The sequence below is a fragment of the Oncorhynchus mykiss genome, chromosome 17 (genome assembly GCF_057628025.1).
Source record: "Oncorhynchus mykiss isolate SJ-2025 chromosome 17, ASM5762802v1, whole genome shotgun sequence".
NCBI classification, from domain to species: Eukaryota; Metazoa; Chordata; class Actinopteri; order Salmoniformes; family Salmonidae; genus Oncorhynchus; species Oncorhynchus mykiss.
In genome coordinates this window covers 4,604,924-4,615,983 of record NC_143038.1, presented here as the reverse complement: position 1 = coordinate 4,615,983, position 11,060 = coordinate 4,604,924, and the positions used below count along the sequence as shown (strand labels likewise).

General features: G+C 43.8%; 2 protein-coding genes across 2 annotated transcripts; one reads left to right on the top strand and one right to left on the bottom strand.

Annotated features, from left to right (window-relative positions):
* Positions 1-1,593: 1,593 nt before the first annotated feature.
* On the top strand, positions 1,594-9,685 carry LOC110493473 (transcription initiation factor TFIID subunit 5). Its single transcript, XM_021567769.3, has 12 exons — positions 1,594-2,070; positions 3,269-3,509; positions 3,769-3,916; positions 4,041-4,208; positions 4,401-4,564; positions 4,901-5,036; positions 5,285-5,405; positions 5,607-5,736; positions 6,259-6,423; positions 6,666-6,843; positions 8,658-8,835; positions 9,049-9,685. Exons 1-12 carry the CDS (start codon positions 1,665-1,667, stop codon positions 9,261-9,263), a joined length of 2,250 nt encoding a protein of 749 aa, XP_021423444.1. The 5' UTR covers positions 1,594-1,664; the 3' UTR covers positions 9,264-9,685.
* A 5-nt stretch (positions 9,686-9,690) lies between these two features.
* LOC110493475 (ATP synthase F(0) complex subunit k, mitochondrial) lies at positions 9,691-11,039 on the bottom strand. The gene is made up of 4 exons (XM_021567771.3): positions 10,930-11,039; positions 10,194-10,292; positions 10,015-10,105; positions 9,691-9,816 (listed from the first exon to the last, which is right to left on the bottom strand). Exons 2-3 carry the CDS (start codon positions 10,278-10,280, stop codon positions 10,016-10,018), a joined length of 177 nt encoding a protein of 58 aa, XP_021423446.1. The 5' UTR covers positions 10,281-10,292; positions 10,930-11,039; the 3' UTR covers positions 9,691-9,816; position 10,015.
* Positions 11,040-11,060: the final 21 nt, after the last annotated feature.

Genomic DNA, 11,060 nt, shown 5'->3' with positions numbered 1-11,060 from the left:
GCCAACAGTTGTTGCCTTCTCTCCAAGCTGCTTGACTATTGTCCTGTAGCCCATCCCAGCCTTGTGCAGGTCTACAATTTTACCCTGATGTCCTTACACAGCTCTCTGGTCTTGGCCATTGTGGAGAGGTTAGCGTCTGTTTGATTGAGTGTGTGGACAGGTGTCTTTTATACAGGTAACGAGTTCAAACAGGTGCAGTTAATACAGGTAATGAGTGGAGAACAGGAGGGCGTCTTAAAGAAAAACTAACAGGTCTGTGAGAGCCGAAATTCTTACTGGTTGGTAGGTGATCAAATACTTATGTCATGCAATAAAATGCAAATTAATTACTTAAAAACCATACAATGTGATTTTTGTTTTAGATTCCATCTCTCACAGTTGAAGTGTGTCTATGATTAAAAAAATGACAGACCTCTACATGCTTTGTAAGTAGGAAAACCTGCAAAATCGGCAGTGTATCAAATACTTGTTTTCCCCACTGTATGTACGTTGGAAATCTACACAAAAATCTTTTCCATATATAGTGAATTCATGATTCAGAAATCTGTGAAATGTTGTTTTATTGAAAGCCTCTGGCAGAATTAGCTATTTTGGTCAAAAGTACTATAGGTTTGAGTCAGGAAATGTTTACTTATTCACCTAAATTTCTCCTTATTGTCCGATCAGGTAGCCTGATTTCAGATGTGTCCATGTAAACTGGATTATTAGGAAAATCGTTCTTCTTGCAAAGCATGTAAACAGTTTAAACAAACTATTATATTAATCTGACTATGCACAATAATAAAATCAAAATTGCATTATTGTATTATTGTGTGCATGTAACCGTACTCAATATGTCTTTCTCATAAAATAGATTGACAGCACAGCATTGCTGAAGGAGCAACAGGTAGCTTGGCGATTAAGAGCGTTGGGCCAGTAACCGAAAGGTCGCTTGGTCGAATCCCCGAGCCAACTAGGTGAAAAATTGGTCGATGTGCCCTTGAGCAAGGCACTTTGCCCTAATTGCTCCTGTAAGTCACTCTGGATAAGAGCATCTGCTAAATGACTAGAATATAAAAATGTATTGCTTTTTCTGTCTTTTTTTACACCATTTAATTGAAAACATCAGCAATAAAAAATATACTGGTATTGCCGAATCCCTTTAAGGAGATTTGATCTCTCAAACGTCAGGGAAAGTGAGTGGGCACAAAGTGCCACCTACTGGTATAACTGACACATGACTGGCACATATAGATCACAGATCCCCAGCCAAGGATAATCATTTTTTAAATATTTTTGTCAGCAGGTGAAACATATATACACACTAAAACTAAAAGCAATACAAGTAATGCAAAACATATTTACCTCTAAGCTATTAGCTGTCCTCTTCAATAATGTTAAGTTACAAATACAAGATTTTCATATAATACAAAAATGTAAACATCATAGCACAATATTTCTACAAGCAAGAAATATGATTTGGCCATAATAAATCGTTTCTAAAATATAAACTCGAAATTTGATTGGCTGCTGTACAGGAATGACGGTCCTCTAAGAATTCGCCTACACCACTGAGAACCAACGAAACTACAATTTCTTCTTTGGGAGGACCAATCAGAATATTAGATATTGTGCGGTCCACGTTTTTTTTTTTTTTGCCCGTACATGCGCACTTCATTTCGAAAATGGCGGCTGTGCAAGATGGTCAGCTCAATATGGAGGTCGAAAAAGACATAAAAACAGAAATAACAAACGATGGGTCTGGAAACATCAATGCAAACTCTTCGTCACCCGGTTCTACGTCTTCAGGCGGTAAATCGAAATCTCCAGCGGGATCGGGTGAAGATCAACAGACACTGCTCGCGGTGTTGCAATTTCTCAAGAGGAATAAATTGACCGAGTCGGTCGACATTTTGCGGCGAGAAGCGGGCTTATCTGCAGATGCAGATGATTCCCCGGTATCCGATTCGGCAGGAGCTGGATCGGGTGGCGTCCCAAATGTCAGTGCTGATGGGGGGGATGCCAACTCTCTCCTCAGCCGAGTGTCAATCGCCACCCCCGTCGCACCCCCGGCCACCGCACCCCCAAAAGGTCTCGTGCGATCACATTCAAAAGTCATGCGTATTGTTTTGATTTGCCTTGTTAGCTAGCTACCCAGCTAAGATACCAACATACATGATATTATGCATATTCACAAGAGCATGCAATGCAATTGATTTGTTATTGCCAGTTGGCATACTGTTGAATGAATGAGGGAGCTTGACAGCCAGTCCTGAAACTGCTGTTTTTGTTCCTCATACTGTTGCTGGTAGATGTATGAAAACAGTTCTTGCGATAAGACCATAGCCGCGGGAAGTATGGGTGCTGAGTTTGTGCAACACCCCCTGAAAACAACACAATAAAACATTTAAAAAATAGTAATGCAAAATAGTAATATTTTTGGAAAAAATATTTTCACAAAAGTAGTGCGCTCGGCCTTTATTAGTATAAGCGGACTGATATAGAGGTATGTTACCGCGAAGCACTTGTTTTCCCTCCAGCTTCTCTGCTTTGGCAAAAAAAGGTAGTTGTATCATTGCAGGATTCAATAGTTGGAGTTGTTGCCCTGTCCCTTTCTCTGAGATTGTCATTCTAATGGAATCCAGAAAGAACAAGACCCTGTCCTCAATAATTTACATCAAAAGGTAGAAAGTTATGGGCAAAGACACAAAACATCCAGTTCAAATTAAATATTTTTTCTTGACCAAATAAAATTGAAAAACCACAATTTAACATCCTTACAAACCACTTAATGTAAATGTACATTACTGTATTGTACATAGGCTGGTCATCTAGGTTTGTACCTGTAGACTTTCCATCACCATGAAGAACAACAATGCACAATACAGTAATTGAGAGCATTGAGACATCAAGTGGTTTCTGATGTGGCTCAGGTGGTAGAGCATGTCGCTTGCAGTGCTAGGATTGTGGGTTGGATTCCCACGGGGGGCCAGTATGAAAATGTATGCACTCACTACTGTAAGTTGCTCTGGATAAAGAACGTCTACTAAAATGGAAAAGGAAAGAACAGACGGTTTTGTACAGATAATTATCAGACTCTGGTTACAAACGCAGGTAAACACTCAAAATAGATTTATCTTCTGTTTTCACAAAAGTAGTGCACTGGGCCTTTACTAGTCGTGGAACCCCAACCCCCAAACTACTATGGATAAGACCAATAGTTATATTACTATTAGTTAGCTACTCTAATATATTCATTCTTCTAACAACTACTACTGTGCTTGTACAGTGGTGGCAGCATCAGGTGGGGAAGACCAACCAGACGTCAACGTTGTCTTGTCGGCCTATAGCCAGCAGGGGGACCCTGTCCTCTACCCACTCTACTATAACGGCCTGAAGAAGTTTATAGAGTCTGTCCTGGACTGCCACAGAGCTGAACTCTCCCAGGTCTTCTACCCACTGTTTGTCCACATGTACCTGGAGCTGGTCTACAACAACCACGAGAATGAGGCTAAACAGTTTTTTGAAAAGTAAGTGTTGTGGACTGGTAGTGTTGTTGCTCCTTTGTAGCGTCTCCAAAGTTCCTGCCTGTCAAGTACATGTATTTTATTGATTGTAGGTCCAACTGGTGTATTGATTTGTCAGGGACTTTTAGGGAGTTCCACAATCAAATGGGAAACAACCTGTTCTATTTGTAGCTGCCTAGCTCTGTGTAATGTGACACAATGCATGCGTTATTTAGATGTTAGATCCACTGACTCTGCTCCCTGCTGTCTCTCCCTACCTCAGGTTCAGCGGTGACCAGGAGTGTTACTACGAGGAGGACCTCCGCATCCTCTCCAGCATGTCCAAGAAGGAACACATGAAGGGAAACGAGACCATGCTGGACTTCAGGACCAGCAAGTTTGTCCTCCGCATCTCCCGAGACTCCTACCAGGTAAGTAGCCTTGGTGGGCCAGCAACTTCAAATCCCAGCACTGACTGAGGGGGGGGAGGAGAAACCAGAAATGTCAAGGTCTCTGTGGCAGTTGACAATAACGTATCGTATGTTATCTTACCAGCTACTGAAGAGGCACCTGCAGGAACGTCAGAACAACCAGATCTGGAATATTATACAGGAACATCTCTATATTGATATCTTTGACGGGATGCCTCGGAGTAAAAGTCAGATTGATGCCATGTCGGGCAGTCTGGCTGGGGAGGGCAAGAGAGATGCCAACAAAGCCAAGGTGAGTGATGCAGAAGCAAAAATCTGTTATAGCTGGTTTGTTTTAAAGTGATAGTGTTATCAATGTATGTGTGAGCAAGCCAGTGAGCAATACTTTTTCATTTTAGTTATGCATTACTGTATTTTCTGATTTGAGAGATTAAAACTATCTGTACTGACTACACTTACTGTACCACTCATGGCTGTTGTGCAGGTGTTCTATGGTCTTCTGAAGGAGCCAGAGATCGAGGTACCTCTGGACGATGAGGATGAGGAGGCAGAGAACGAAGAGGGCAAACCCAAGAAGAAGAAACCGAAGAAGGACAGCATGGGCTCCAAGAGCAAGAAACAGGACCCCAACGCACCCCAACAAACTAGGTACGTCACCACTGACACGCATTTCTTTAGTTATACGTTGTTTTCCTTAGTGCACACGCCCTAGCGAACCGTTTTGCTAGGGAACATTTTTATTTTTTATTGGACCAGTCCAGGTAGTCCCTGTTTCAGTCCGTTTTCATTTGGTGCCTAATGAACACAGCCCAGATTTCCTTGTGTTTCAGAGACCACAAACAACATTTGTACTCTATTCTGCACTAGAGTTAGCCAGGAAGCTTGTTAGCATTTGCAGTCCCTCCCCATTGAAACAACTGTTACTGCCTGACTATGACTTATGAATGATGTATAAATTGACCGTGTTCATTTTTAATATCCAAGAATCCCCCTCCCCGAGCTGAAGGACTCTGACAAGCTGGACAAGATCATGAACATGAAGGAGGCCACTAAGAAGATCCGTCTGGGCCCAGACAACCTACCCTCCATCTGTTTCTACTCCTTCCTCAACGCTTACCAGGTCAGCCATGCTTGGATATGGATTTTGAATGTTTGAATGATAACTTTATTAGTATTTATTTATCAAGTGTTAGTACTTGATTTCAATGTTGACAAAACCGTATTCATATTTTTGTGATGAGCTCAGTGTTCTCAACATGAAGCTTCTAAAGCATAATTGTTTAATATTGTGAATAAATTTTTACTCACAGTATTACCACAAAACAATGCGGTAACATACAGTATTCTGTCTTGACCTTTGACCTGTAGGGTCTGACAGCGGTGGATTTCACAGATGACTCCAGTCTGATCGCGGGGGGCTTCGCTGACTCCACCGTTAGGGTATGGAGCGTCACACCCAAGAAACTACGCCGGGTCAAATCTGCAGCAGGTAAATGACAATGGTGACCACAGAGATAACATACAATACATCATGCACACATCCAAACACATGTCATGACCAAGGCTGAAAGTAGCATTCCACAAGCCATCTATAACCATTGTTGAACTTGAGATCATAAGCTTGCACATAAATTGATAGTAACCATGACTTTAAATCTGCTACCTCTCTCTCTCTCTCGTCTCCCTGTAGACCTGAGTAATATTGATAAAGAGTCTGATGACGTGTTGGAGAGGATCATGGATGAGAAGACGGCCAGTGAGTCTAAGATCCTGTACGGACACAGTGGACCCGTATACGGCATCAGCTTCAGCCCTGACAGGTAAGATGTTATAAAGTGATCATTGGGAGGGGGGGGGGCACCTTTCCAAACTCAGATTAAACCTGGTCCTGGACTATGAAGAATGCTCAATGAAGAATGCCTAAGGTAGGGGTGTCGAACTGATTTTGGTCTGGAAGGCCGCACTGAAAGTGTCTTATTTCCTTGCCGTCAAATTTTTCTAAAAAGGAGTCCACTATACATCGTTAATGGAATTTTTTATGCTCCCTGACTGTCTAGTGATTAATTAGCGAGCTGGACAGTCAAGAAACAGTTTTTATTTTTTATTTGACACCCCTGGTCTAAGGGCTTTTTAGTCCAGGACGATGCTTAATCTGTCCTTGGAGAACTGGACCTGGGTGTATCATGTAGTGGGGCGTATTGGACTAATGTTAAAGAGGAGGCAAGGATGCATAGTTTGAATTAATGAACCTCATAGAGATTTGAAACACTAGAGTTACTGTCTTTTCTAGTGTTCTTATTTCTATGGTTAACTTCAATTCTCCTCTAATCATGTATTTTTAGGAACTACCTGTTGTCCAGTTCTGAGGACGGTACGGTCAGACTGTGGAGTCTGCAGACATTCACCTGTCTGGTGGGTTATAAAGGACACAACTACCCTGTCTGGGACACTCAGTTCTCACCCTATGGTTACTACTTTATCTCTGGGGGACATGACCGAGTCGCTCGGTAAGAACCCTCATTAACACCTAATGTTCCATTTGTTTCAATGCAATTGATGAATGGCATTCTTTGGGCCTGTTTCCTGGACTGAAAAGGATGTTCAATGGAAATCCTCTATTGAAAAAACTTTCAAGGTTTAATTTATGTCTAGAGAAAAAGCCTGACTGTAATTTGGTTTTGTTTACCTGATGGGTCACAAGAAAACAGCCACTGGTCTTTTTGAGGTTTTGCTTGGTCTTCTTCCGCAGTCTGTGGGCGACTGACCACTACCAGCCCCTGCGTATGTTCGCTGGTCACCTGGCTGACATCACGTGCACCCTCTTCCACCCTAACTCCAACTACGTGGCCACGGGTTCAGCTGACCGTACCATCCGCCTCTGGGACGTCCTGACTGGAAACTGTGTCCGCATCCTCACGGGTCACAAGGTACGAAGAGTTCAAGGTCGTAGGGCACCTGGTGGTCTGTTCTCTCCCAATAGAATGTGTATAGGATGGTTTGGTGTTCAAGGTCATGTTTAGTAGGCGCGAAAGGAACAACTTGAATTCATTTTTTTCACAGCCCTGAGTAACATGTCCTTTTGTACAAATGTACACTGCTCAAAAAAATAAAGGGAACACTTAAACAACACAATGTAACTCCAAGTCAATCACACTTCTGTGAAATCAAACTGTCCACTTAGGAAGCAACACTGATTGACAATAAATTTCACATGCTGTTGTGCAAATGGAATAGACAACAGTTGGAAATTATAGGCAATTAGCAAGACACCCCCAATAAAGAAGTGGTTCTGCAGGTGGTAACCACAGACCACTTCTCAGTTCCTATTCTTCCTGCCTGATGTTTTGGTCACTTTTGAATGCTGGCGGTGCTTTCACTCTAGCGGTAGCATGAGACGGAGTCTACAACCCACACAAGTGGCTCAGGTAGTGCAGCTCATCCATGATGGCACATCAATGCGAGCTGTGGCAAGAAGGTTTGCTGTGTCTGTCAGCGTAGTGTCCAGAGCATGGAGGCGCTACCAGGAGACGTGGAGGAGGCCGTAGGAGGGCAACAACCCAGTAGCAGGACCGCTACCTCCGCCTTTGTGCAAGGAGGAGCAGGAGGAGCACTACCAGAGCCCTGCAAAATGACCTCCAGCAGGCCACAAATGTGCATGTGTCTGCTCAAACGGTCAGAAACGGACTCCATGAGGGTGGTCTGAGGGCCTGACGTCCACAGGTGGGGGTTGTGCTTACAGCCCAACACCGTGCAGGATGTTTGGCATTTGCCAGAGAACGCCAAGATTGGCAAATTCGCCACTGGCGCCCTGTGCTCTTCGCAGATGAAAGCAGGTTCACACTGAGCACGTGACAGTCTGGAGACGCCGTGGAGAACGTTCTGCTGCCTGCAACATCCTCCAGCATGACCGGTTTGGCGGTGGGTCAGTCATGGTGTGGGGTGGCATTTCTTTGGGGAGCCGCACAGCCCTCCATGTGCTCGCCAGAGGTAGCCTGACTGCCATTAGGTACCGAGATGAGATCCTCAGACCCCTTGTGAGATCATATGCTGGTGCGGCTGGCCCTGGGTTCCTCCTAATGCAAGACAATGCTAGACCTCATGTGGCTGGAGTGTGTCAGCAGTTCCTGCAAGAGGAAGGCATTGATGCTATGGACTGGCCCGCCCGTTCCCCAGACCTGAATCTAATTGAGCACATCTGGGACATCATGTTTCGCTCCATCCACCAACGCCACGTTGCACCACAGACTGTCCAGGAGTTGGCGGATGCTTTAGTCCAGGTCTGGGAGGAGATCCCTCAGGAGACCATCCTCCACCTCATCAGGAGCATGCCCAGGCGTTGTAGGGAGGTCATACAGGCACGTGGAGGCCACACACACTACTGAGCCTCATTTTGACTTGTTTTAAGGACATTACATCAAAGTTGGATCAGCCTGTAGTGTGGTTTTCCACTTTCATTTTGAGTGTGACTCCAAATCCAGACCTCCATGGGTTGATAAATTTGATTTCCATTGATAATTTGTGTTTTTGTTGTCAGCACATTCAACTATGTAAAGAAAAAAGTATTCAATACGAATATTTCATTCATTCAGATCTAGGATGTTTTATTTTAGTGTTCCCTTTATTTTTTTGAGCAGTGTATATTGTATGTATGATTTAAAATAGCTTGTTGCATACTGTACACAACAAGAGTAGTGTGTGATGTTACTGAACCTCCATCTCAATAAACCGGTTTGGTTCCCAGGGTCCCATTCATTCCCTGGCCTTCTCCCCCAATGGGAAGTTCATGGCCTCGGGGGCAACTGACGGCAGGGTTCTACTGTGGGATGTTGGTCACGGCCTGATGGTCGGAGAGCTGAAGGGACATACTGACACCATCTACGCCCTCAAGTTCAGCAGGGACGGAGAGATACTAGCCTCAGGTTGGTGCCCCTTTAGTCTAACTGGCATGTAATAGCCTTTTTACACTACTGAGCCCTTTGTGCTGGCCTGGTCATGCACCCACCATACTTGAAAGGACAATGCGAAAAGAAAATATCTGAGGAAGCACAGTATGGTTTAGGTGGATATTGGGTCTACAAGAAATGTATGCTTGTAGTTTTCCACCACTCCACTTATATAATATTATTTTCCAGGCTCAATGGATAACACTGTTAAACTGTGGGATACACTGAAGGCCTTTGATGATGTGGAGCTGGATGACTTCACCGCAGCAACAGGTCACATCCATCTACCAGAGAACTCCCAGGAGCTGTTGCTAGGCACCTACATGACCAAGTCCACCCCTGTCATTCACCTGCACTTCACCCGCAGGAACCTACTGCTGGCTGCAGGGGCCTACAACCCATGAGGACATTCAAAGAAGCCCCTGCTAAAAAAAAAGACTAGGGTTGTGTGAGATGAGAAATGACAAAAGTCTTATCCAACCAGACAGTGGATCAAAGCAAAATGCCCAACCAGTTGAATTGGCTAACTGAAGTTTATCAACTGTGATGCAGACCTAAGGACCTTGCTTGTTCCAAAAGCTGATCTAGGATCTGAGCCCACCCAGCCTAAAATTACTCTGGGGTGAAATTGCCCCTAGATACTGATCCAGGATAAGCTTGTCCTCGCAAAACTGACCCAGGACCAGTGTCACCTTACTCGCCTAAAGAGTGCCATTACTAGCCTATTAAAGAGAATTTTTTTTCACTGCCACAAACAGCTTTATGTGGCTGTCATGCTAGTCTTTTATAACGGTGCATATTGTGTAAATAAAACACTTTTTATTGACTTGGTGGGTTAAAATTTACATTTTTATTGTTAATAACACGGCGATGCCAAGTAATATGGCCTTAATTCTTGCAAGCACATCCAGCTGCCGTCAAGCTTCCAACCACTATACTACAGAACAGTCAGGACACCTGTGGGGAAACGAGAACACATGGGATATATACAGTTAGCTTTCCACCAGAAACATGTGTTGTCCATACAAAGACTCCTGATTAGTCAAATACACATTTCTGAATAAAACAGTGCAGTCTTAACACAATTATAAAATGGTAAGTTTGCTAGACAAAATGGGTACGAGAAACTGACGGTATCCTATGCAATACACTCACATCACTTTGCCGTGACAGCCGCCTGTTTCTTGGGCTTCAACTTGAAGAAGAGGGCAATGGTGGCTATGCTTGCATATGTGAGCAAGACACACTGTGGACAGAATAACACACGTGTGACCTTTCTGAGAATGTGAACTGGTTGTACACCATCTTGCACAGTAATTCATGCATGAACTTACGTTCCTCCTGCCTGTGATTGTGTATGCATTGAAGTACTTGGCAAAACCAGTAAACTGGTGACTGGTTCCTGCGTCGTGCCCGCCCATGTTGGATAGTAGCTGGTCCCGAGAGAAATAGATTACTCAGTCAATTACAATGCATTGAGGATTGAGGATGACAGAGGGCAAGTAAAAAGTAATGCCAACCACAAATGATGGATAGGCCTATTTCTAAACACCCACGGGCAAGTAGTTATCAGTACTCATTGTGTACTTATTGTACTGGGGGAAAAAAATGATTACTCAAGACAACTTGCCTGTCAAACATTGAAGCTCAGTAGCCCTAGTTGACAAGCCTGACGGCCTGCAAGCCAGACAGCTTCATCCCACAACAGTGGAGACAAATGGGCTAACAACGTTAGCTAGTTACAGTAATTGTGTGGTACCATTCAACCCAAAGCGGAATGCTATATTTGTGTGGGTATTGTTTGTTAGCTGGTTCACTTTCATTCAAAAACAGTAGCTGGCCAGGCAGTAGCTAGCTAGCTACCGCTAGAGGTTAACGTTAGCAAACAATCTGGCTTGTCTTGAGCTATCTCGCTAACGTTAGCAATATTGGCTAGCAAGATTAGTTGGTACTGACAAACTAAACAGGCATTTTAGAGACACCACAAGCAACAGCGTCCTGGACAAGGCTGTTATAAAACATAGGAAAATTAATAAAGTTAGATGGTATACTGATTGTCACTATTCTTACCTTGTGCACGGAATTGTACAAGTGCCCTTCAACGAGAGAGGCCGAAATGCTAAAAGTATCAGGAAATCCCGCCTACTCTCTACAGCGCATGTTCAGTGGTTAGTATTTAGTGAACCAATGTTTGTGGACGA

Bases quoted from the DNA above. Each gene is read 5' to 3' on its own strand.
- LOC110493473 (XM_021567769.3), top strand. From the start codon at position 1,665: ATGGCGGCTGTGCAAGATGGTCAGCTCAATATGGAGGTCGAAAAAGAC. The intron at 5,037-5,284 runs GTCAGCCATGCT...TTTGACCTGTAG, and splicing joins CCTTCCTCAACGCTTACCAG to GGTCTGACAGCGGTGGATTT. The intron at 5,737-6,258 runs GTAAGATGTTAT...ATGTATTTTTAG, and splicing joins ATCAGCTTCAGCCCTGACAG to GAACTACCTGTTGTCCAGTT.
- LOC110493475 (XM_021567771.3), bottom strand. From the start codon at position 10,280: ATGGGCGGGCACGACGCAGGAACCAGTCACCAGTTTACTGGTTTTGCC. The intron at 10,106-10,193 runs GTAAGTTCATGC...TTCTGTCCACAG, and splicing joins CAATCACAGGCAGGAGGAAC to TGTGTCTTGCTCACATATGC.